This window comes from Pseudonaja textilis, chromosome Z, assembly GCF_049901715.1.
Source record: "Pseudonaja textilis isolate UNSWEBS1 chromosome Z, rPseTex1.2, whole genome shotgun sequence".
NCBI classification, from domain to species: domain Eukaryota; kingdom Metazoa; phylum Chordata; class Lepidosauria; order Squamata; family Elapidae; genus Pseudonaja; species Pseudonaja textilis.
Window position 1 is genome coordinate 50,840,833 of NC_142008.1, and position 27,756 is coordinate 50,868,588.

The 27,756-nt window shown below is 38.0% G+C and overlaps 1 protein-coding gene across 5 annotated transcripts in view; it reads right to left on the reverse strand.

Moving 5' to 3' along the window:
- Positions 1-27,756, reverse strand: part of TCAIM (T cell activation inhibitor, mitochondrial) — a 56,661-nt gene that overhangs the window by 8,313 nt on the left and 20,592 nt on the right. For 3 of the 5 annotated variants that reach the window (XM_087917762.1, XM_026717783.2, XM_026717780.2), the window contains 3 exons: positions 26,895-27,127; positions 23,562-23,693; positions 20,741-22,990 (listed from right to left, as the gene is read on the reverse strand). In XM_087917762.1, coding sequence (XP_087773888.1) covers positions 22,765-22,990; positions 23,562-23,693; positions 26,895-27,127 — 591 coding nt within the window. In that variant the 3' untranslated portion in view covers positions 20,741-22,764. Of the gene's footprint in view, positions 1-20,740; positions 22,991-23,561; positions 23,694-26,894; positions 27,128-27,756 lie in introns of those variants that run through there. The other 2 variants (XR_015740341.1, XM_087917763.1) reach the window with 2 other exon arrangements.

Consider the following 27,756-nt stretch of genomic DNA (forward strand, 5'->3'; position numbering starts at 1 on the left):
CTAAATCAATGGGAAAGCCAGCAGAGTTGGAAGTTACAATCATGTGAGGTCTTTACTTAGTGACCCATGTGATCCTCACTGTTGTCATTAGGATGAAAGCTATTTGCAGATTTAATGTAAATGGACAAACCTACCATTATTATTTTTGTAAAATTTTGGTTTACTATTTTTTCTTTTTTAATTTTTATTAAATAAATATTAAAAATTAAACACAGTGTGACTTTCTTGGCCATCATTTTGGCCATACATATTTTTAGCATAGAAATAAATATAACAGTTAATTTTCCCTTTTTCCTTATGTTGTTGATATGCTAGTTACATATTTGTTTCTGTTTGCATTTATAAACATGTATATACATATTTGCAACCTGGCTTATCCATCTCCTTTTTCCCTTTGTAGTTTTTATATTCATATCATATTGTCCATTATATTTCATTTTCTTTATTTACAAAGCTTTAACTTTCATTCTGATAAAGCAGCAACAATTTCTTTTTTTCCAGCCATTGATAATTTTACTCCAGACTTCATAGTATTCTTTTTCATCCTTATCTTTAATTTCTAGATTTAGTCTGTTGTGGTTCACTGGCAGCAATCAGGTGGACGTTCCCGAGAAGCCTGTGTTGGGTGTGAGAGCAGGATGATTCATGGAAAAGCAGCACAGGCGACTCAGGAGTAAAAATGCTAATTAATGGCCCCTCCCTCTAGGGAATATAAGCATAGTTTCAAACAGCTTTTGCCTTTGCAAAAGGCAAAAGTTCAAAGGCATTAGTATGATGTTTACAGACTCTGATTTATTGGACAAATTGGCTGCAAGCCATCTGTTATCTACAAAGAGGGTTATTTGTGGAATAAAGCCATGAAGGTTTCAGTTTTGGAGTTTATCTGTGTTTGCTTTCGGAAACTTTGGCTGGGACAGAACAGTTTGCCTTTTGCCAAGACGTAATTTATTTTTCTTAAGAGATGAATTAGCTGCGAGCTGAGAATGCTTTGCTGCAAGAGCAGCTGGCTATGTTAGCTACACAGGTAGGCCAGCTTCAGGCTCTTGCTGCTCCCTCTCCTCCTCCTCCTCCTCCTCCTCCTCGAAGAAGATGCCCAACTGCTGTGCCGGACAAGTTTGACGGCAACCAAGATATGTTTCCAGAATTTTGGGGACAGTGCCAGCTATTCATTAGCTTGAGGGCAAAGGACTTCCCCACTGACTGGGATAAGGTGGCTTTTGTAATTAGCCTGCTCTCTGGCTCTGCAGCACGCTGGGCCACACCCTTGCTGGTGCAAGATAGTGCTCTGTTGAATGACTTCCAGGGGTTTTGTGAACATCTGAAGGTAATGTATGAGGACCCTATTAAGACCCAGACTGCTGCTCGTCATTTGAAAGACTTGCAGCAGGGACAGCAATCCTTGCAGGAGTATGTCAGCGAGTTCCAGCTGCTTAGCCAGGATTCAGCTTGGAATGAGGCAGCACTTATGGACATGTTCCAAGACGGGCTGGTGGATGAGTTGCAGGATGAGCTGGCATGAGTGGACTGTCCTGCGACCCTCACTGAATTGATTCACCTATGCCTGAGAATTGATGCCCACCTGCAATGGCGGAACCGTTGTCATGCTTCCCAAGCACTTCCTGTGGCCCCTGTTGTCTATGAAACCTCATTCCCACAGGACTACGAGACCCTGGACATTGGGCCGCTCCATGCCCCAAGAAGCAACAAGGGGTGTCAGCCCCAAGGCCTACTCTTTGGACTCAGCAAACTTGTTCAGTTCCTGTACCCACTCTCCAAACTGGAAATCCTTGGATTGGACGCACACAGGATTTGGATCATGTCCTTCAGAAGTGGATTCCAGACCCCCTCGGCATTTGATCCTGGTGACCCAAGTGTTCCTGGCCAATAGTTCCCAGGGGATTCCAGTGCATGCTCTGGTGGCTTCCAGCACCACCACGAACTTCATGTGGACGTGGCCTTTGCAGAAAAGTATGCAATTCCCAGTGTTCTGTAGACCCTCCCCTGCAGGTTGAAACCATGGATGGCTGGTTGCTTGTGTCTGGGCCTATCAAGGCTGCCACACAGCCCTTGCATCTGACTATTGGTGCACATGAGGAGGTGTTGTAATGACAAGGCAGTCAAGTTGTTTGATCATGAACAACTAAATCATGATGATCTTTATTGGAGTCTAGTCTTGCATTTATACACATTTTTAGTTATCCTCCATAAAAGAAAAACTGTCTGAGCCAAGACCAATCAGGGAGCCAATTGGTTAGCCACTCAAAAGGTGAGTACTGAGCATGGATATTATTTTGAATGTATGATTGTAAATTGGCAAGCTCATCCTCAATAGTTTTATTCAAAGAATGAAAAATTCTGAGGATGAACATTAGTAGCATATTTATCAAAAAGAACCACATATTAGGATCCTTAAGCTGCCAACCAGCCCATATCGATCCTGTATTAGATTGATCAGAGGCATTAAAAATAGGAAAATTGTCAGGATACATATCAGGAGCTATATTAATTCCATGCAAAGAAGAATTAAAGGTACCTGACAACCAATAGTAGTCAGAACAATAACTATAATTCCCTAGCTTTTTTAATATGTGCTGAGCAGCATCATAATCAGACCAATTATGAAGCCAAGGGTGTTTAGCGTGACAACAGAAACACAGACCCCTTGTAAATTGACTAACTTTCAAGTAACGCCAACGGACAGAATTGCATAGGGGGTGTAGAAAATAGCCAGGAGTGTGAAATAGATTGTAGTTGTGAGACAATAAATGTAGAAGACATGACCAAGTTAGGGGTAAAAGAAATTTGACCAAATGCCATTGGGGGCTCATAGTATAGAGTAATATTTGTGCCATGGATCATAAACACGTATTGGGCATGATGAACCCACAAATTAGGGTTAAGACGAACCACAGAAGTGTCATTTTAAGCAGAAACACCATTAACCATAAACAAGAAAATACAAAGTAAAATGGTAACAGAGTTAGCGGTAATAATAGCAAAAACAGCAGCAACAAGATTTTCAGGAGTCTAAGGTAATGAAGCCTGTTGCAGTTGTTGTTGAGCTTGATATATAGTATATTTAACCTGGCCCCAAGTGATGGGTTGCGGGCGCGTTGACCTTAGAAGACAGACTTCCGTGTTCAGATGAAGATTGAAATCCGGAATCGGGTTGTGAAGGCCATGCCATCATACAGACAAACACAGCACGCTGGAACCCACACTGCTTGTCCAGTAGAAGGATCTTCCACGGCAGTGTAACCGCGACCCCAGGTGATCAGTGGTGCAGGGCCTTTCCAGGTTGGATCTGGAGCTTGGCGATACTTTACCAAAGGCCTTGCTAAAGATTCAGTAGTTCGAAAATGCAAATTAACAGGTGAGTCTGCAAGAGAATCTAAAAAGGTTAAATAATTCCAAGTATATAATGCTACAGCAATGAGATTTTTGAATCTTTCGCAATTTGTAATTGTTTCTGAAGCAATGCCTTAAAAGTACGATGAGCTCGCTCAACTATAGCTTGACCCTGAGAGTTGTAAGGAATTCCGTGCACTAAAGTAATATTCCATTTCTGACAAAAGGTTTGAAATTCCTTACTAATATAAGCAGGGCCATTGTCAGTTTTAAACTGAGAAGGCCAACCCATTATAGCAAAAGAGGATAGGCAATGAGAAATAACATCCTTTAAGGATTCATCTGCCTTCCAATTTCCTTCAGTCAAGGCATTAGTAAAGGGAGTATGACTTCGAATGTGTTCTACATACAAAGAATACAAGCGAGTTTCCAAACTATTCTTTAAAGATAAAAACAAGGATAACAAATTCTTATCCAAAGAGAGAGCACAATAAGAAAAGGGAAGAGATTGCATAGCTAAATACACATACTGAGTATCAACAATCAAGTTAATAGGTTGGTCATTGAACAATCGTAAAGCCAAAATCATAGCAGCCAGCTCAGCACGTTGAGCTGAAGTCTGCATGGCAGTAAATTTAGAATACCATTGTTGTTGAATCTGCCAGACAACCACACCCCTTGTAGGTGATCGATCAGTAAAGACTGTAAGAGCTTTAGAAATAGGATTTCGCACAAAAATGGAAGAAAAGGCCGGATTTAAAGTAGTAGTAACCACTGTTCTAGGATCCTTGGGTAAAGAATACATATCATATCATATAAATCATATAATAAAAACAGGAGTATTCCAAAGACTAGTAGAAGGTTCTATATGACCAGCAGCCAATTGTTCTTGAACCAATTGTTGTAAAGCAGCAAGTTTTTCCCTTGATAATGGCCATTGTTCCACCCAAACTGGCGTAGAACAGAGCCATTTAAGAGGAAGAGCCATCATCAAGAATCAAATGGGCATTAAGAAGAGAAAGGATATAACGGCCCCAAATATTAGTATGAATATCTAGAATGTATGGTTGTAGGAAAAAGGACTTACCAGCAGATGTTGTAACATTAATTTCTTGAACACTCTGCTAAGCAGCTGTAGATCCTCCTATTCCCCACAATGAAGAAACTATCGTTTTTGGCCACTGTACTGGCCACTATAAAGAGGAGATGACAGTAACATCGCCTCCAGTATCCAATAACCCTTGAAATTGTTGTTTATTAAGGAAGAGCATTAACAAAGGATGAGAGGAGTTCAGCTGATGAAGTAAGCCTACAGATAAAGAAATTGATCCAAATCCTGCATCCACACGATTACCTATACCAGGAGATGGGATTTTCATGTGGAAGAAGAAGCAATTGAGCAACAGAAGAATTACAAGGAAGAACTTGAGGAAGATTCACCCAAATCTGAATCATGAGGATACCAGTGTAATCTGAATCTATTACCCCAGGCACAAGAAAACAGCCCTTTTTGTGTGCAGAAGAACAAGGCAAAATTAAGCCAACTAATCCCGAAGGAAGAGGACCTTTAAATTGAGATGGAACTATTTTAACTTCCATGGGAAATTTAAACTCAATTTCCTCTTGAGTGATTAAATCGATCCCAGCGCTACCGGCTGTGGCTGGGGAGGTGTGAGAGAGACTGCTGGAGGAGTCAAGTAATATTTGCTTCCAATCTTCAGGGATCATTGTATAACCATTTTTTATTCCTTCTACAAGTCCTCTTGTAAAATTACCACTAATCCCATAGTCTGTAACTGCCTTTTTTAACTCTCTTAAGATCTGATAAGTCAGACCCTCCCATTCTGCTACTTGCAGTCCAAGCTGTGGCCCCTGACCAGGATGATATTGTACTGGACAAACAGACAGTAATTCTGCAAGTTCTGTTCCTGAGACAGAGGCATCCTTTTTACAAGTCTCTACCATTTTCTGAAAAGAAGACTGAACAATAGAGTCAGGAGGCTTTTGCCCTGTATCTGCAGGAGCTGAGGGAATGGAAGACATATATTCAGGTGAAGGGGGACAAATGACAGCATTAGTATAACATGAAGGTGGAGGTGTTAAAAGAGAAAGTTCATTGTGACCAAATTTTCAATTGCATGCCTACATAAATGCCACACCTGCAAAACTTCTATTTTTGCTCAAGGTTCGGTATGCAATGTTTTCCCTATACGTTCCCAATCAGTTAATTTTAAAGACCCCTTTTCTGGGTACCATAGGCACTGAGCTGCAACCTCCTGGACCAACCTTAAGAGATTTCTCTGTGGTACCTTGGTATTATTTTTCTTCAACAAATAGCCTAATTCATCTACATGCTTCCTTTGTTCCTCAGAAAGCGAACACCCCATACTTACAGAAACCAAAAGGTGGAAGAAACCACAAAGGGTTGAAGGTGCACCAAATCCTTGCCAGATGAAGTAAGAGGGTCCCTGTTCATGCGCCACTTGTTGTAATGACAAGGCAGTCGAATTGTTTGATCATGAACAACTGAATCATGATGATCTTTACTGGAGTCTAGTCTTGCATTTATACACATTTTTAGTTATCCTCCATCATTGGTTAACTGGTTATGCTTAACTTTCCTTACTGTTTAGCACAGTAATTAATACAATTAATTATCTCTAGTTAAAGTCTAACATATGTTTATTTCCTCTCTCTAATCCTCCTTTAGATTAGTGACTTTGTTTGCCTTTGTTTGCTTGAAAACATTCTTTATCTGAGGTTTGCCATCCGAGATTGGAACATTCCTGCAATTACAACTCTACAAGGAGGTGATTCAGTTTTACCTCACTTCTGGATTGCATTTCCCTGTGATAAGTTTTGCATGGCTTTGGTCTCATGACCCCCAAATCTATTGATTCCAGAATATGATCACATTCCCAAGTCTGCAGTGCATGGACCACACCCATCACATCTGTGCAGGGATGGTAATGAGTTCACCTGAGGTGTCTGTGCCTTCGGAACTCCAGGATTTTGCAGATGGGTTCAGTGAGCAGCAAGCTTTGAGGCATGCCGACACACATCGTCTGTTTGTAGTGGAAAAGCCTGAGTACCTGCGTCCAGAGGATCAACTCCCACTCCGGACAGTACTGCCAGTAGAATTGTCTTCCACTATGTGGGAGCCAGTGGATTTACGAATGCAGATTTGGGAGGCGCAGCGGCATGATGCTTGGGCAGATCAGTGGAGGCAAGAAATGGGACCCAACTCACTGTGGTCATTTGAAGAGGAACTCTTACACCACCGCAACAAACTCTGTCCCGGCAGGGCCACTTCAGGTCTTATCTTGTTGCAGTGCCACAACAATCCTGCGGCAGGGCATTTTGGCCTGTTCAAGACATTGCACCTTGTGTCTTGGTGGCCCTGATTACGACACGATGTGCAGTCTTATGTAAAGTCTTGCATGCGTACCGGAAGGCTACGGCAGATTATAAGCGAGTTGCAGACCGCTCTTGGAGAGCGCCGCTGCCATTGGCTGTGGGGGATCAGGTGTGGTTGTCTACTCGGCATCTTCTGTTAGACAAGCCAGTGAGGAAGCTTGACTATCAGTACCTGATTGAATGGAAATGGAACGGAGGCATTTATGTGGAAGGATGCAACTTCCATCCATGCTCTGGATTTAGTGAAAGCTTTTCACAGTCGATTCCTGTCTTGGCCACATTCGAACTGTCAGATCCAGGGGAAGGGCCGTGCAGTGAGGGATAGTGCTGTGGTTCACCAAAAGCAATCAGGTGGATGTTCCCGAGAAGCTTGTGTTGGGTGTGAGTGAGAGCAGGATGATTCATGGAAGAGCAGGTCAGGCGACTTGGGAGTAAAAATGCTAATTAATGGCCCCTCCCTCTAGGGAATATAAGCATGGTTTCAAACGGCCAAAGTAAATTAAATTAAGAATAAAGAACTGCAAAACAAGAAATGAGACTGTGATAACTTAACAGACTCTGGGTAGTTTTTTTTTCCTTTGGAGAACTTTATGAAAGACGTTAGTAACAATCTTTAATAAAGGGAAAGTGACTAACAGGCAGAGCTGGCTGAGATTGACAGAGCAGTTTTGGCACAGAATTCCATTACAAAAGAAGCGTAAGAGAGACATTTGTTGACTATTTGTTAATAAAAAAAGGGGAAACCTATCTGCAAAGTGTCTGATTGAAGAAATTGAGAACTGAATACATTTGTGGATTTTGCTGTTTGAGAACCTTTTGGAAGAAGAAAGAAAGACTCCATAGTAGTGGCAATTGAGAAAGAAGAAAAGAAATATAGAATAACATCGATAATGTTAGAATTGTTGGTATATTTGGTACATTTCTGATATATTATTACTATTATTACTAAGCCATTACTGTATTATTATTATTATTATTATTATTATTATTATTATTATTATTATTATTATTATTATTATTATTATTACTATTATTACCAAAATAAAATTATAGCTTAAAGAGTTTATATGATTGTGAATTGGGTGAGATCTTGATATTCTTGAGACTAATATTTATATTTAACATACTTCAATATTTCTTAAACAATATAATTTAAAAATATATTTAATTTTTACCGCTACTTATGATTCTCTCTATAGATACTTCTATTGTTATTGGATATTATACATAGTATATAATTTATATTATTACAACTAGATAAATAGATTGGTCAGACAAATTAATACAAGGATTGAAGATACAGAATTAGGATAAGGTTTGTGAATCTGTAATAAAACGGATAAGTAAAAAGGATTAGAGTGACAGAGGGATATAATAGAGGGAAGAAGTGGGTGTATTGGTTGAAAAAGATATTAAATATGAGGAGCATTACAAATCTTGGGATTGGGACAAGAATTGGGACAAGAAGAAAGCAAATGGCACAGACCTTGTTGGCCAACTCATCGGCTACTTCAAGCCCATCTAGTCAAAGGTCAATCAAAGAATTATTGCAAAGAGTTATGTCCAACTCGTTCAAAGATTTGTAGGCCATGATGCAATCAATGCAGGAAGCCATGTCGAGAAATCACAAAGAAATGAAGAGAGAGATTGGGGAGGTACGAAGCAACACTGGTGAACTTAAAGAAAAGATACAAACGATGGATGGAAGAGTGGAATCCTTTTAACAACAAATTATGAAAAATGAACAAAAATTACATGAAATGGAAGGAAGAATGGAAAGAGAAGAAAAAAGAGTGGAAGAAATCAACAAGAAATTGATTAGGACAAACAAAGAATTAGAAGCAATGGTCATGGTCCTGGAATCTGAAAAAGTGGCCCATTATTTACGTTTTCAAAACAAAAGAAGAAAGAGGAGAAGACCTACAAGAAATGATGGCGGAATTGTTGGAGAAAGCTTTGGGAATAGAAAAAGATAAAATGTTGATGGAAATGGATGAAAATTACAGAAAACATATTAATTATGCAAGACATCATAACTTACCAAAAGAAATCCATGTAAGATTCGTCAAAGGATCAATCAGAGACGAGATTCTTCATAGAACGAGAGATGATCCATTAGAGTATAGGGGGAAACAGCTGATAGTACTGAAACAAGTGCCAAAAAGAATTAGGAACCTACAAAAAGCATATCAATTTTTGACATCTAAACTGACCAAGCACAACATCAATTTTAGATGGCTGATTCCAGGGGGAATAATAATTACATAGCAGGAAAAGAGAATTAGAGTGGACACCCTGGAAAAGGCAGATGAGTTTTACAAAGAGATTTTCGGCAGTGAAGAAGAAATAGAAGAAAGAGTAGTAGAAGAAGAAAGAGAACAAGAATCAAGAGTATTGATTAGAGAAGAGAAAGAAATACAAGTGAGGGAAAGGGAAAATGAAAAAAAAGAGAAGAAATTGAAAGCAAAGAGAGAAAGAAAAGAGAATTGAGAGAACTAAGAGAAACCAGAACAACAAGGGATATAAAAACTAGATATAAGTAGGAGAATTCAGGAAGAAATATGGAAGTTGTCATTGAACATAAATAGACTGAATTCTCCTCAAAAAAGGAAAAAAACTTTTAACAAACTCAATAAAATGAACTTGGGGGGGCGCTGTTGGAGACAGTGGCAGTGCGAGCAATCTTCTCCGCTTCACAAGCCATTTTTCCTGTGTTTGCGGAGCTCGTAGAAGCTGACAGAAGTCCTGGAGGGACAGCTGAAGGAGTTGGGGTGTCCTGTGGACTGTTTGTGAGTGGCAGCTGGCAGTGATCAGCAGGAGAAACCAGGATCTGAGTGGACTGGGAGAAGGCGACCAGCTGAGATGATCTGACGGCTGAACGGAGCAAGCGGTCAACAAGCGGAATGACAGTGATATACATTTGACGGAGGCTTTTTTTCCCCTAGGCTTTTTGTGCAAAGCAGTGGAAGGGAGCATAAGCAAGATTTTGGAGCCATGGAACCTGGTGAGCGGTGAGATCTGTGAAAGTTTTAAGTGTAGCAACGAGAGTGCTGGACAGCAAAAGAACTAGTGAAAAGGAAACCAGGAAATAATAAGAACTGAACAAAGCTGAAAGGGGCAAAAAGAAGAGAAATATAAAAGAAACTTCATAGAGCATTAACTTTTTGGTATTATATAGTCTGAGAAATAGAAAAGAGATTAAATAGAGACTTGGAAATTTTGAAACTGTGGTAAATTCTTAAAGAAAAATGGAGTCTCTACAAGAACAATGACTTTGTAATATAGAGTGTGACAACTAGAAGAGAGAGACATCTGCTGAACATCTGTTAGATATAATTGGTAGTGTAAAAAAAAACGAGAAGAAAAAACAAGCCTGAGAAGTGACTGTTGAAAAACTGTATTGTACTGAAATATAACTATATAATACATATTAAACTAAGTTGCATTTTGAAAAAAGACCTTGCAAATCAATCTATACCTTTATAAATAATATATCTTTATATCTCTATATCTCTTAAGAATATAAACACTTACAATAATTTATAATCTATTCTATAAAATCTTCATTGATTATTGAATATAGTTATTATTAAATATTAATATAGGATATATCTTTGATAAAATTGTTACATAGGAATAAGATAGCCTAATCATACTTTGGTGATATTGAAGAGAACTCTATTACAATTATTATAATTAATAATCTTATAAGATTAAAAATAGTAACATTGATACTGGGATATTTTTACTGTTGCTTTCTGATTGTTGATCTCTTATTTAGGGCTTAAACTTCTCCCACCCTTCACTGAATAAAGGGTTTAAAGGGGCAAAAGGGAAAAAATAGTTAAAAAATACCCTCAATAGATGATTGGTTAATACCCAATTAAAAGCGTAAAATATAAAACAGTGGAGGGCCAAAGAGGTGGAAGCCATAAGTGGGATATTTTGTTAAACAATAATTTTTGGAAAAGTCTATTTAATATGGCAAGCAACCCAAATTTGACAAAGATAGGGGCAGAGGAAAAAAATACTACACAAGGCTCTATACAAAAGTAAATCAAAGATATGATTCAGAGGGAATGATCTAACTCCTATAAGGATCTCCAAGTCATGATGCAGAACATGCAAGAAGTTGCTAAAAAAAAATCAAGAAACCATGTTAAAAAATCATGAAGATTTCAGAAAAGAGATTGATGTTATAAGGAATGACACAAGCAAATTAAAAGAAAGAATGAAATTGATAGGCAGGAAGTTTGAAGCCTTCCAGTACAACTTACTAAAATTGAACAAAAACTGGTGGAAGTAGAAGAAAGACTTCCCAAAGAAGAAAAGAAACTCATGGAGATGAATGAGAAATTAATTTCAACCAACAAGGAATTAGAAACATCAGTGATCTTCTTAGAAGCAGAGAGAGCTGCCCAATACCTTAGGTTCCAAAATATAATAGAAGAAAAGGAAGAAGATGGCTAAACTGTTGGTGGGAGCTTTAGGGACTAGGAAAGAGGAAATGATCTCTGAAATGAATGAGATATATAGGGTCTAAACAAGCTATGGAAGAAAACACCATCTCCTTAAAGAAGTTCACGTGAAATTTACAAAAAAAATTGATTAGAGATGAAATTTTACATTGAACACCTGGCGAACAACTTGAATATAAAGGAAAACAAATATTAGTTAAAACAGGTTCCAAAAAGAATGAGGGATTTAAGGAGAAACTACCAGTTTTTGACGACAAGTTTTTAACAAAAATAACATCAATTTTAGGTGGTTAACACCGGAAAGGATAATGGTAACCTGGCAGGAAAAAAGATATAAGCTTGATACCGTAGAAAAGGCTGAAGATTTTTTACAAGCAACACTGCAACATTGAAGAAGATTCAGGAGATCAAGGAGAAGAGAAAGATATAAGAGAAGGTTAAGTAGGACAAATAATAGAAGAAACAGAAAGACCACAAGAAACGGAAAGTCCTAAGAGAAGAAGAGATGGAGATAAGATAGAATACTATGGAAGGAAATATGAAGAGCCCAAAGAATCTAGAATCACGAGAAGTACAAGAATAAGATACAATTAAGAAAACAGATGAAAAATGTGGGATTTGATTAACTGACTCAACTCACCAATAAAACGTCAGAAAATATTTGCCAAACTACAAACTGAAAACCGATATAATTGCTTTGCAAGAAGTCTATATAAGACACGATCAAAAACATTTATGATAACAACCTAAATTAGGGAACCTGTTTGTATCATTAGATCAGGAAAAGAAGAGAGGTGTGGCTATATATGCGAAAAATAAAATTAAGGTAAAACAGATTTACAAAGATAAAGAAGGGAGAATTCTAATCGTTGAGATCAAATTAAATAACAAAAATATAATAATTGTCTCGATATATGAACCAAATGGAGCAGAAGAGTCTTTCTATAAAAATTGGCATAATATAATTAGTGACATAGAGTATGATGGGTTATGCATAGTTGGGAACTTTAATGCGATTGTAGACAGGAAAAGAGACCATAAACATGATGGCATGAGTAAAAGGGAAAAAAAACACTTTTTTGCAATGACTAGAGATTTGAGCCTGATAGACCTATGGAGAGAAAGGAATAATGAAAATAATTATTATACATTTTACTCAAATTGCCACAAAACCTGGTCTAGAATTGATATGGTTTGGATATCCAAAGATTTAGATTCCGAAATACGTAAAGTGACTATAGAGACTAATACCTGGGCCGATCACAACCCCATAAGTATACAGTGGAAAGGACATAAAGCTACACCAAGATGGACTTTTCAAAGGGCAATTCTCAAAGAAAAAGAATTCAATATAATGATAGAAAAAGAATTGGATATCTTTTTTAAAATAAACAAGATGATATCTCAATCCAAACTCTCTGGGACACTGCCAAAGCATACATAAGCGGTGTAACAATTTCATATACTGCAAAAAGAAATAAGGCAAAAAAACAACACTGAGGAAAATTGGAACAAGAGCTCAAGCAAATGGAGGCATTGCACCAGAAAGAACCTAATAATCAAAATTTGGAAAGCACATCAGATCTTCTTAAACATGAACTACATATTTTAGAGACAGAGGAAATAGCACAACAAATTAAACTAACTAAACAAAATTATTTTGAAAATGCTAATAAACCTGGACAGTGGCTGGCACAAAAATTAAGAAATCACAGAGAAAAATAATGAATAAACAAATTGCAAGATGAAGAAGGGATCATACATTATGATGAGAACTCTAAAAAAGACATTGCCCAGAGATTCTATGCAAAATTATGTACAAGAAATGAAAATTACTCAGAAGAAAAAATTAGAACCTACCTAAGGAAAGCTGATTTACCAAAGATTCCAGAAGATATGAAATTAATGCTAAATGAAGAAATTACCATGACAGAAATAGCTAAAGCAATCAACAAAAAAACAACAAAGCATCTTGCCAAGATGCTATACCTGCAAAGCTATAAAAAGAACATCAGAATACCCTGAACCAACATTTATTGATTGATTGATTGATTTAGTTAGTTAGTTAGTTAGTTAATCAGTCAGTCAGTCAGTCTTCAATGCTGTGCTCGATGATGGCAAAATACCAAAATTTTGGAGAGGCCAATATAGTATTGATTAAAAAAGAAGGTACAGACCAGACAAGAATCAAAAATTACAGGCCAATATCTCTTTTAAATACAGATTACAAAATATTTACTACGATCATTGCTGAAAGATTTAAAAATTATTTAAATGAATTCATACATAGCGATCAAAATGGTTTTCTCCCAAATAGACAAACAATGTGAGAATAGTATTAGACGCTCTTGAATTTTACAAAGAACACAATGATCGACATCGTGATTTCTAGATGCCCAGAAACCCTTCGACAACGTAAATTGATCTTTTCTATTCTCCTGGTAGGCAAGAGAGGTCAGGAGTGGGTGTTGCTCTTGTCCTAGCTGCTTGGATTGAGTCTAAAAGGCTTATTAGCCTAGCTCCACCCACTCTGGGTAGCTCCTCCCAGCTTTCTACAAAGTAATCACGACAGACAGGACTGCCTCTGAGAAAAACAAAATAAAAAAATTGTTATCAGTTCCCCACTCCCCTAGGCCTTGGAAGAACCAGTTCCATCAGGCTGACCTGTCTTGCCCACAAGGAGAACAGATGTTCAGGTAAACCAACACCCATCATCCCTTGTAAGGCTGTGACAGGTCAGGAGTGGGACATACCAAAACTGGGTTGTCCTCAGGACAGTTAAGACTGGTTCTGGTTCCATGACCACTTGTTGCAGGACCCTTCTGCCAAACACCACATCCGCTGAAGCAGAGGTGTCCAGCCAGTAGTGGTGGATGAAAGGCAATGGGGACGTCCAGTGGCTGCTTTGCAGACCTCTTCCACAGACACCAGCGTTGCCCAGGCCACAGTCATCGCAGCGCTGAGAGTTTTAGGGCCCTGGCATGAAGCCTGGCCCAGGGAACAATACCAATACAAGAAATCATCTTACCCAATAGTTGAGAGAGATGAGCTAGAGGAATAGAACCCACACTATGAAAGCTCCTGGCCAACCCTTGCAGGCTGTCCTGCCTTTTTTGTGAAAGAACCTGACACACTCCTGTGTCAATGATGGCCCCCAAATGAAGTAGATGAGTTGATGAATTGGCTTTTTTTAATGCTAATAGAAAAACCAAGATCCTGCACCACTGAGATAGTGGTCTGTAAGTCCCGCTGAGCCCCTTGAAAAGACGACAATATCAAAATGTCATCTAAATAACATAGCAAGGAACAGAGATGCATTGCAAGGGGAGCCAAAACTTTGGTAAAAACTCTAGGGGTGGAAGATAAACCGAACCATAAGAACTTCCTATGGGAAAAACAAATGGGAATGTGTAAGTAAGCTTCCATCAAATCAGTGGATGTGAGGAAGTCCCCCTGCCTAACACCTTCCAAAATGGTCTGGAGGGCATTTTAAAACGCCTGTAAACAATAAACCTATTGAGTCATTTCAGGTCAAGAATTGTTCTCCATCCCCACCCCACGAGGCCTTGGGGATAACGAATATTCTGGAGTAGAACCCCATCCCCTGTTGGTCCAGAGGGACCCTTTGGATGGCTCTGAGTTCCAGCAGGTGCTGGATAGCTGACTCCATGAGCCTCTTTCTCCCTGAATCCCTAGAAACTGGGCAGGAGATGAAAAACCTTGGAGGAGTGGAGTAGAACTCGTGAAAGACCTGATCTTACAGTGGTTAACACCCAGGCATCAGAAGTAATCTCTCCCCATTTATTGGCAAACCAAGCTAGACAACCTCCAATAGGGAAAGAATGGGCAATGCTAGCATTGGCGATGGTACGGGTGACTTCCTCCTCCTCTAAAGGGCCGTTTGGCCTGTCTGCCCTCGCCTGAACAATCTAGAGGAAGCTCAGAACGCTGGCTGGGTGCTGGAAGCTGGAACTGGATTCACCCCTAAACGAAGGGCACTTGAAGTATGGAGCAGGCCGATGTTCTGCTCTCTTGAACTGAGATGGAAGCAGCTTCCTCTTATTCTTGGTTTCGACCAGGAATGGTTCCAAAGCTTTCCCAAAGAGCTTGTCTCCTTGAAATGGAGTATAGGCCAGCTTCCACTTCCTTCTTCCATCAGCTTGCCAATTGCGCAACCAGCACATGCGTCTGGCCATCACCAAAGAAGCAATAGCTTTGGTGGCAAACCAAGCCCCATGGAGGGTGGCATCAGCCGTGAATTCCATTGCAGCCACAATTTTATTGAGATCCTGATGGGCCCACATATCTGTAGTGGGGATCCTGTCCTGCAATTGTTTAAGCCATTTAAGCGATGTTCCGGTGAAGAACGAAGCTTCAATAGAAGCTTTGACTGCCCAGGCAGCCACCGGTGAGACCTTTGGAACAATTGCTTGATCCGCTTTTCCTCCACCTTGAGGCCATCATTTGCATCAGAAGGGGCTGAAGAGGCCAAAGCAACATTGAAGAACCTGCGATCTGAAGACAGGGGATTGGGCCCTGAGACAGGTGACTCCAGCTGTTTCCGAACAACCTTCAGAAAGAGCCTGGAGGATGGGACCACTTCCTTCCTCACCTCAGTTCATTTAAGAGGATATCCAACTCACAGGAGGCTGGGTAGCTGCTTCTTCATCATCTGCATCCCTCAGGTTGGCTGTGTTTCTCGCTTTGTACAGCAAGGAAGAGAATAAGGCATGCTTAAAACATCCCATGAACCTCATGGGAAGGCCCTTCATTTTCTGACATATCAGATTCCCTCTTATCAGGTTCACCAACCAGAGTTTGCTCAGCAGCGACTGCAGGAGTGTAGGCTGAAGCCGAAATAGAAACTGGTTCCTGAACCAGGGAACCTCTTTCTGAAAGAAGAGCCTCTTGAACCCGGGACCTTCTCTCTAAATCTAAGAAGTTACCAAAGAATGTCGGGCAAATCTCTGCATACCTTCAGAGATACCTTTTCTGATGGCCTTGTCAATCAAGAGCTGCAGGTTGACTGGGACATCTGGATCAGAAGGCTCAGCAGGCCTAAGTCCTGCTGAAGTAGGGGTAAAGAAGTCTTCCATCCTAGGCCTATTGCACACACGCTCCTGCCAAGATACAGCCCTGAATCCACCATGGGAATTCACCTTGATGACTTCCCTCCTCTGAGGGATGAGGGGAGGCCTCTCTTCTGGTTGCATCTGGGGACAAAGTTTGGACAATGGCCCTGGAGGAAGGTCCAGGTTCCTGATCCTGAAGATCCACCTCACTGAGATATGAAACAGGAGAAGACTCTCTTTCTGGAGATCTACTTGTAGAGGACTTTTGTACCATGGCAATATGCTTCTCTAAGGCCTGATGGCGCCTGGAAACATCTCTCCTCTGCCTTAGAGACCTTCTTTGCAGGCTGCTTTCCTTTGTTACTTGAAGCAGCAGGAGCTGCCCTGTGATATTTAGCTGCTCCAGATGATCTGGTGTCCCTATGGGCTTCAGCCATCTTGAAAGCAGAAAGGCCTTTTCTGAACTGAAGTCCTATGCAAGGAGGAGAAACACACAAAGTGATTTATATATGAACTTCAGGGGAAATCTTCCTTCCAATCCCCTACCTCCAACAACCATTCTTCTTCAGCCCTATACAATCTTCAGTAGGATATTTTAACACTTCCTACTGGGACTCATACCCTCCTGGGCCTAATAGGGCTAACCAATATAGACCAGGCCCAGCCTGGAGGCCCTGGTCTACTTCGGGACGGGGAACCAATCCCCCACTGGGATGAAAATGAATTAAAAAGTGCCTACCCTTCGGTGTCTTCTGGCCAGCAACGACAAGAAACCAGTGGCCTAGTGCTGGCAAGGAGCAGGAGTGGTTGGAGGAGCAGGCCGAGCCTCTTCAAAATGGCCACCTTTGGCCCAGGAACTCTTCAAAATGGCCGCCTGGCCACGAGGTCCTCCAAAATGGCTATTTCAGGCCACAAGGCTGCCTGCTTCACCTCCTTAGGGACCCTGACCTTTCGCTGGCCCCTGGATGGCAGGGGCAGCTCCTGAGAAGCATGGTTTCCTTCTTTGCCACGGAGGCTCCGAAACAGCCCTGTGGCTCCATTAGAGAGGGTAGAAACCCCTGCTCTCGAAAATGGCTGTCCAGTAGAGCAACGGCCTCCTTTTCGCTGCAGAGGGCCGAAAAACAGCTGAGAAACGGAGCCACGTAAATTCAAAAGTGAGGCATTTTGAGGTTTCTTTTTTCCTTTGTAAGGATGCCTTTGGAGAAAAAAACTTCCAAAGGCAGGAGAGGCAGTGACTTGCATCAGTCCTGGCTGAGGACTGAGTCAAAAGCTAGGAGGAGCTACCCAGAATGGGCGGAGTTAGGCTAATAAGCCTTTTAGACAGACTCAGTCCAAGAAGCTAGGGCAAGAGCAACACCCACTCCTGACCTCTCGCAGCCTTACAAGGGAGAATAATAGGGTTACCAGTGCATGTAACATAGATGTTTGTGCAGGTAGGTTTATTAACCTTGCTGTCAAGCAAAACCAAGTACTTAATAAATGAATGCCATACCATGTGCACAAATCATACAGGTGGCAAGAAAGTAGGGGCAGTCAGGCAGAAAACAGGTTATGTAGACAGTAAACACAGTGTCAGACATAAGATCTCAAGTGCCTATATAAAAATGTACAAAGTCTGGGGAACAAACAGGGTGAACTCGAATTACTAATACATGAAAGTAGATATGATATTGTTGGAATAACAGAAACTTGATGGGATGAAACCCATGACTGGAACATACTGGTAGAAGGATACAAACTGTTCAAAAAAAACCAGACCCCATAAAAGAGGAGATGGAATTGCACTGTATGTAAAGGACCACTAACTATATTGCTACAGAAATGCATGAAACCAAAGATGAAAATCTCCTAGAATGCATATGGGTCGATATAAAAGAAAAATAGAATGACATGGCCATAGGTGTATATTATAGGCCACTCAATCAAGCAGAAAAAATAGATGTCCTTTTTGCCAACCAACTAACAAACATATGCAGGAAACACACCGCAATAGTAATGGGGGACTTCAATTATTCTGATATCAATTGGAAAACTAATTCTGCACCAAGTGAGAAATCAAATAGGTTACTAACCAACCTAGCTGACAACTTTGTTGTCCAAAAGGTAGAGGATGGAACTAGAGGGACAGCCATACTGGATTTAATTCTTACAGAGAAGAGGTGATAGAGGGAGCTGAAACTGCAGGAACCTTGGGTGAGTGACCATGTCATACTAGAATTCAACATAACACAAACACAAACAATAGAACATATTGACACCAGAGTCTTAGATTTTAAAAGAGTTGATTTTAATAAAGTTGATTTTTATGATCATAGAAGTCCAGACCAACACAATACCACTGAGAAAGAAAAACAAGAAATCCAAGAAGAAACCAGCATGGCTGCACAAAGATCTCTTTAGCAAATTGAAAGGAAGAAAAAGACAAGTACAAAAAATGGAAAGAGGGACATACAACTAAGGCAGAATATCAGCAGATAGCCAGAATCTGCAAAGATGAAGTCAGGAAAGCAAAGGCTCAAAATGAACAAAGACTTGCAATTGGCAGATGATACTAAGGTGGCAGGAATAGCTAACACCTAAGAAGATAGGCTCAAGATCCAGAGGGATCTTGACAGACTTGAACACTGGGCCCTATTTAACAAAATGAAATTCAATGTAGAGAAAAATAAAGTCCTACACTTAGGCAAGAAAAACCAAAAGTACACATATAAGACTGGGTGAAACCAGGCTCAATAGCAGTAGTTGTGAGAGGGATCTTGGAATCTTAGTGGACAACCAGTTAAATATGAGCCAGCAGTGTGCAGCAGCCGCCAAAAAAGCTAATGCAATCCTAAGTTGCATTAACAGAGGGATACAATCAAGATCAAGTGAGGTATTAATACCACTCTATAAAGCCTTAGTAACACCACACCTAGAGTACCAAATCCAGTTTTGGTCACCACACTATGAAAAAGATGTTGAGATTCTAGAAAAAGTACAGAGAACAGGATGATTAAGAGACTGGAGACTAAAACATGAACGGTTACAGGAATTGGGCATGGCTAGTCTAATGAAGAGAAGGACCAGGGGAGACATGATAGCAGTCTTCCAATATTTGAGGGGCTGCCACAGAGAGGAAGGGGTCAAGCTATTTTCTAAAGCACCTGTAGGGCAGATAAGAAATAATCGATGGAAACTGAACAAGGAGAGATTTAACTTAGAAATAAGGATAAACTTTGATAGTGAGAACAATCAACCAATGGAACAGCTTCCCCTCAGAAATTGTGGGAGCATCGTCACTTGAGACTTTCAAGAAGAGATTGGACTGTCATTTATCAGAAATGGTGTAGGGTCTCCTGCTTGGGCAGGGGGCTGGACTAGATGACCTACAAGGTCCCTTCCAACTCTGATTATCTGTTATCTAATTTAGTTTTCTCTAGAGAGCATTTAGACTCAGCTTTCTACTAAAAGCTATCTAGGAAATATCTCCCAATAATAGTTTCCATTTTCTTTGCTGAGAATCACCAAATCAGCAGGGTATCTGTTTACCACATCCTTGCTTTTCATTATGTATGGACTCTTCTAGCTTTAAGATCACTAAAAAACTATTTGAGAGAATTGTTTTCCATATGAACATAATGACTAGAATGCTACAACACAGTACAATCTTCACACCATAAAAATTAGATTTTGACTGTTGAGCTCTAATAATCTGAAGCTGTAAGATAAAATCATTTTAGTAAACACTGATAGGCATTTAAATAGTACACATTTATCTTTTTTTAATTTTAGCAGCCCTAAGAACACAATTAAAAAAATATTGTTAAATGTAAAATTAACAATCCCTCCCCCTGAAAATTTTGTTCTCTAAAAATTATTTATTGGCATCAATACCTTAAGGTTTATTTTCAGAAGATGAGGCAGCAAGAAACTTGACAACACAGTAGAGAAAGGAAAACTGGACTCTACCTATGAAATCCTTCCCAGCCAGGTCTTTGCATTTTTACCCTATCTGGGATTTCCTCCAGGATTCTTTTGGAAAGTTCGCCCTCTTCTGATAACATCAGGAATAACGTAACAGGAATAACATAACAGAATTCTTAAACCAGTTGGGTCTTCAGCTTTCAAGGCTTGTGAAGATGGAAATCTACACTATTATTTTCCTGTTCTAATACACCACAGCATGTTTTGTGAGATAAGCTGTCATGAATTTATCATTTGCCATAATGCAACCAAAAAACCATGTACCATGGTATTACAAAGTATCTTATAAATCCCCTTATTTCTTTCTGCAATTTTTATTGTTGCCAACTAGAACATTGCAAACAAAATAGTTACTCAACCTCTGCTAGAAAACAAACACAGTTTGGCAGACTGCACAACAAAGACTTTTATAACCTATTTTTACTAAAATAATTCAGCCATAAAAAGTAGCACACTCACTGATAATTTTAAGACTCTGTTTTATTTTTAGAACACACAGATATCTCATTATGAGTCATTTAAACATTTTGGCACAGGTCAGTAAAAACTCATATTATAACATCAGATAACAGTAAAAGATGTATCTTTCCTGAAGTTTAGGATTGTTTTTTGAGAATCTGCAACATCAACAGCCCTTACTTAGGACAAAAGTGCTTCATCATTTATAGTAATTAATACTAACATCTTTCTTCAGTCTTTATTCAGAGTTTTCATCAAGACAGTCATCCATTTTAAACAACTTGTAAGTGCATTTTATGAAATGTATTGAGAAGGTTAAAATTTTAAAAACTTTAACATTTTAGTTCAATAATATTCAAAACAATGTGCCCTATTCAAATACTATTTGTATGTAGATTTTTATCAAAGCCTCTCTTCTTCAGGTAAGACATACATAAACTCGGATAAGAACAAATATGTCACAATCTCTTAGCAAACAATTGCTGTTGGTTCTTTTCATGCTAGCAAAATCAAATTGGTAAGGTTGCTCTTGATCTGATACATATGACTATCCAGGAAGGAGCAATCTGTGGACTCTAGATAATGCATATGTTTATGCCTATGTTACTCTAGATAATGCAGATGTTTATTCCTCTGTTACCCTAGCTAATGTATTTGTACATTGGTACATTGGCAAGGGTAACAGAAGTTGGTGGGAGCTGGAATGCAAAAATCTGCAGGGCCATAATTGGGTCACCTGTGAATTATTCATATATGTCAGCCTTTCCCAACCTAGTGCAAAACTGAGTGGCCTACAATTTCTATCAACCTCTGTCAGGATATTAATTGTGGCTCAATGTGAAAGATACAGCACTCAACTGGAAAAGAGTAAACTATCTAAAGATTGTAAAACGTGCTCAGCATGCTTTTTCCTTCCCATAAGTCCATCCTAGTCCCAAACACTGGGAACTTCCATGTAAGGTAGTCATCTCCACTAGCTTGCATGCCTAGCAGAAAAAGACCTTAATTAGCACAAACAGCTTTCTCCTCTGCCATAGTAGGTCCTAAAATATTTTTCTTTAAATACTTTTACATAGCATCCAATGATCATATATGCAGATGGATTCTGTAAGGACACAGTCTAATCTATATTACTGATGAATTAGCATGTAAGTATATCAGGGCTATCCAGAAGGCTTCTCCAGCCTAATCAAGCTGGATCTAATATGAAAAATATATGACTGAATGGCAGCAAGGCTAATAGGTCCTCAGTGGCTATTCTCTGTAAAGGCATGAGGTAAACTGACCTAAAAGCCCCAAATAATATCTGCTGAAGTGTCTACAAAGAAGCACATATTACTATCTTAATCAAAAGCAGAAATGCTTAAAATTCATGTTCAGAAAGAATTGATCATATACAGAGCTACTTTTATTTACATCAAAAATATAAAGTGCAAGATCTAACAGACAAAACATTTCAATGGACCTTTGTAAAAGCTTTGTCAAACAAGGTGTACAATAATTTGCAAATACAGTATATCAGTAATATTTACTAGGATTCTGCAGAAATATTTATTTTCAAAAACATTTCCACTACAAAATAATTTCAATTACCTTCTTTCATTCTGAGAATGCTTCTCCAAACACAACTTGTGCATACTGAAATCTTTACCTTCCTATATTACATGGGGATATATAAATTTTAACATTTAAGATTCACATTTGTGTGCTTCTTAGATTACATTCCAAGTTTGTGTACCTCATTTCCCACTATACAGTTTCATTAGTCTTGAAACCCAGTCATATTCAACTTAACGGAGTGATTCACCCCGCTTTATATATAGAGCCTTACCAAAAAAAGCGTAGACATAATACATTTAGATTTTCTGAACAGCAGGAAAATCCAGAGAAATGCTATGCCTTATTTCCTAATACTGGCCTGGAATTTTTGTTCATAATTTACTTTGGAAAATATTCAATTTAGTTGATTAAACCAATGCATAAATAACATTTGTTCTCTTTTACATTGAGTATAGCACCATTTACTTTCAGTTTTTCCAGTTCCAAGGGATACAGAGGTCTCCATCTTGCAGAACAGAAAAGAAGTGGGAAATGCAGAGATGCATACCTTGTAAATATGGCAATGATTCTTCCAGTAGATTGCTGCATGAATGAATCATTTGTGCACTGGAAACACTGGGTTCTTTATATAGCTGTTGAAGACAAAAATTTTTTGTGGCAGCCTTGATCAGCTTCTTTTCTAGTAGTATGGACCTGAAATTATACATGCACACCTTAATAATATTATAAAACACAAAGGAAGATACCAAATCAGTTCTTGGCTTTAAAAAGACTGCATTTTTGGAATTACTAAAAAAAATCTTCCCTTTCTCAAACTGCAAATAATCTGCAACATTCTTTCAAAGGTGATTTTAAAGAAATATGAAAATATATAGTAGTTGAAGCATTTCTCAATTATCTTCTCAAGTACTTTCTCAAGTGTGCCCTATTCCACATTTTTTGCCAATTGAAATTCAATTTTATAATTAATTTGAGAGGTTTACTTACTATCTGGCTAATACTGATTTCAATTACTACACCTCAAGTTTATTATTCCCTAAAATCTGATTTATATGTGTGTATCTATTATTATGTACATACATTTAAATATACATATATGTACACTACTCTATAAGTTAAGACTCAACAGCATAAGAAACCTCTGAGTGCAAGAGAATCTTGTAGACTAATATTCATTTCTATTTACACATGCTTTGGAGTGTTGCCTTGGAACCACTCAAGTTATCAAATACAGACTGGAATGTGTGTTTTGAGTAATACTTACTCTTCCTTTCTTTTCAGTTTTTCTCTTGCTTGTTGAGTTTTGTCCATGATAAACCACTGGAGAGTTACTAGATCACACATTACCGGGATGATGAAGTGACCGAGTTCATGAAGACTTGGTGCATATCTGTCACTGCATAAACGATATAACAAAGAAATTGATCTTGCTATTTGTAGCCAAAATTATGTAATGTTCATATCAAAAAAGATTAATTCAAAAGAAAATGAGCTTTAGAAATTTGGGAATATGCAATGATTTAACATAATACCACAATATAATTTCCACCCAATTAAAAATATTAAACAAATTACATCCCTAGTACTTTTGCAGCTTTGAATTCATAATTAGCAGCCTTTTGTATTTATCATTTGATCTTTCTGAGTTCCAAGTCTGCTTTGCATACTAGAAGATTACAAAGTGGAGGATGGAGGTTCATTTCATATCATGTGTATTTTAGGTAATGCAGAAAATTGTATGTTTCTATGATTCTGTAACCCTAACATCTTCTACCAGTTTATTTCTGGAATAAGAGAAAATAATTATGCTACGAAAATTTTATAACTGATTTAAAACTCAGGGCCCCCTAAATTCCTTCCTGGAGAACATGTGAAACATGGAGAACTCAAGGAAAGGCTTTTGTATTGCTAGCTATTCCAGTCTACGGAATGTGGTTTGAAGAGCGTTGTACAAGAGAGAAGCTGAAAATGCATTATTTTAAAATGATTTATAATAATTTTTATTTGTAGCCTGTTCTTCCTTCATTTTAAGTGACTGCTTTTTATTGCTCTATTTTTAAGGAAAGATCTGAAGCAGGAAAGACTTTAATTAAAATAATTGTTGTTTAATACATAAAATGTTCAATACATAAAATGCCAGAATATTTTGAAATTATCCTTTTTCAGAAGTTCTGCAATAGAAATCCTTATAAAGAAATTTGTAGCTTTATTATCTTTTTCTAAATTCAGTCACAAACGCAGACTGATTAGCCAGTGACATTCATTAAATACATTTTACTGTAGTCTGATAAATAATCTAAACAAATATAGAGGAGAACTGAAACATACACGCTTATTATTTAAAAGGCTTCAAGTTTCTAATATTCTGACAATGTGCCTCAAAGCCAAGTGAACCATAGTCACAGATATCCCATCCATAATAATAGTTTTGTGATACTCCAAAAATTAATAGGAATTTCCTAAAGCCTAATATAACTAGAACTCTGCCAATTTTCAACACGTACATGCCTTTCAAAATTTATCTTATGGTTTAGCCATGCTTTTAACATTATGTCTCCAAATTTGTTAATAACATTAAATAGTCTATTTGTCCTCAACTACAAAACTGCCTGCTACATACAATTTATTTGTTCTGCAAAATAGGGATTTCTTTGTGAAAATGGGAAAGTTGGCTTAAATTAATTTCTGTGGATCATATGGTAAGTATTCCTTTTCTAACTTCTTGCTATTTAAATATTTTCCAAAATATATCACTTTAAAAATATTTTGATATGCACATAAGTCTTCTGAAACAAAGAACCAACATAAGAATTAAACTGAAATAATATAATGGATATGCATTTGTAGGAAATGAAGCAATGGAAACAGATGTAGTGAACTGGGTGACAAATATGATGTTCCAGATTAAGATTGACCTTATTTATGAATTAAAAAGCATTGAATAAAGTTTTATGTAAAATGGGAATAACAGCAGGAGTCTTCTCTTATTTCAAATGAATGTACAGTATCAAAGTTAGATTAGCACAGCTCTGAAGTAATAGTATGTGCATGCATGCAGCTATGTGTCGTGTGTGTGACAGAAAGTAAGAATGAGAGAGAAAAAGAGAAAGAAATTAGGAAAGAAATTTCACTCCAATTATAACTATAGCATTTCACATGAAACACTTAATAGATGCAGAAATATTTTCCAGTGGAGCTATGCCATGATTAGGCTCCCATTTAAAGAGGGTGTAAGATATGATATTAACCAACCTTGTCCTGATTCAAAACTCCATTAAGTTTGTACTGATGTTAAGTTCTGAAGCTTCACTTTACTGCAAATAGCTACATCAAACAGAACAAAAACTTTTGCTGCTTATGTAAAACGATACGTTGGGAAGGGAAGAAAGAAGAACAATTGGTCAGTGATCAAAGGTCTGTCTTTATTCAAAGAGATCTTTGTAATCATACCACAATCAGTAATCACAATCGCAGCATGAAGGATAGGTGACAAGATCATGTGAGGCAAAGAAAAAGACTGCTCTGCCAGCTGATGACACTGAGTAATAATAGGAAAACGAAAGGTCTATTAATGATACTGGAAATTCTAGAAACACTATGGAAGCAAGTAGTAAAGTTTCGATACAAAAGAAAAATAAGACAAGCCAGGAATATTAATTTGTCAACAATTAAAAAAAATTAGTCCAATCTTGAAAAAATCTCTTGTTGCATAAAATATCAAGATATCCTGATAATTTAAATAAAAATATATTTTGCATAGGAGAGGAATTACTGCCTGAACTGTGTAGCATGATGTATCTATAACATGATGTCAGAGTCAAGAAAAGGTTTTGATCAGTTAGGGAGATACTGAAGTTGCTACTGTCAAAAGGAATGGCAAGAAATTCAAGAATATGATTTGGATTGAAATGGTTTCTCCTTGCGCAAATAACCAGTTCATGCCCACTTTACAGAACTGAGCAACAAGACTATGATGCAGGCAGGCAGAGTGTTAAAGATGCTGGATTAGAATCTGAGAGATTATAGTACATTCTAATCCCATGTTAAACATATAAATCAGCCAGGTGACTTTGGTTATGTGTTTTTATCCCTAGGTACTAGGAGACTCTAGGAAGAAATAGCAAAGTCATTTTCAAAAAAATTATCAAGGGAACTGCAGAGACTTGTCACCAAGAGTCAGGGTGCAACTACATCAATTGGAGAAAAGAAAAATAGATGACTAAGCACAATTTTTAACAAATAATTTGTGGCAATCTTAATGAAAACAGAACATTGTTATTGTTGTTTTTCCATAAATTATGCTTCAGGATTGAAAATAAATTAGAACACATTACCCCTACAGCAGCCTGGGGAGACTGGACAATTCTCAAAGCATGAGATTCAGCCCTTGAAGTAAATTAGGTGGCTTCCTGCACAAGTCTCCTTTTCAGCAACTATATCCAACAGCAGAAAATAAATTTCCTTATGTTCAAGCACTTTCCCTCCATTGCCCTCCAAGCTTAGTCAAAATAAGTATTTCAGAAAAATCAACTGACTACAACATAGCTATCATTAAAGATAAACCTAGGAAACAATATCTACTTCTTTAGATACACACCTTCCTAGAATCATCTGCAATCCACGCAGACTATTAGGGTGAAATGGAAGTCTCTTATTATGCACTTGATCATAAAAGTTGTCAAGAATAGAGTAATACTCTTCAATTGTCAACATTGGCTGAAGTTCTTCAACATGAGTTATTTGTATGCCTCCCAAAAGTTCACTAATGCGCTCCTCTAGAAACAGCACTTTTTTTTGCAGTGTAGAGTAACTTGGCAACCTCTCAAAAATCTGCACAAAATGAAAGATTTTCTTAAAAGTTCATGATAGTAGTAAACACTCCTACAATTCTCCAAACTAAGCAGTTTTAGAAAATACGTAAGCATTAAGCTAGTTTTTAAAAAGATAGACACCAGTTTTCAGTTGTTACTATAACGCACATTGCTATATATTCAACACAATTTGCCCAGAATATGCTGTACAATTTTCACTTCTACCCATTGGCAACTTGTTGGAAAAAGCTGGTGTAATTTTTAAAAAGAAATAGTATACACAGGGGACACTAGTATTACTATATACAATACCCTACTTGTTATTTAGTGCTTATATTATTTGTTCCCCAAATAACATTAATGTGCAGAAACATGAGAAGTCATACTTGCAATTAACTAAAGTGCTGATGCTTATGTCAGCTTTTATTTGAAGCAAGGGAAGAGTTCAGAAGTCAATCAGAGAATAAATGCATCCCAACATTGTCCCCTTTACCAGGGTTAAGAAACACATTGAAACTAATTTCAAACAATTTGTTTTAATGGTAAATATAGATGCTGATTTATCAAACTATCATTAAGATTTCTAAGTGACAATGTTTGCATCTACTTGGTCTGATTTTTCTTGCTTTCTATAAAGCAACAAATATT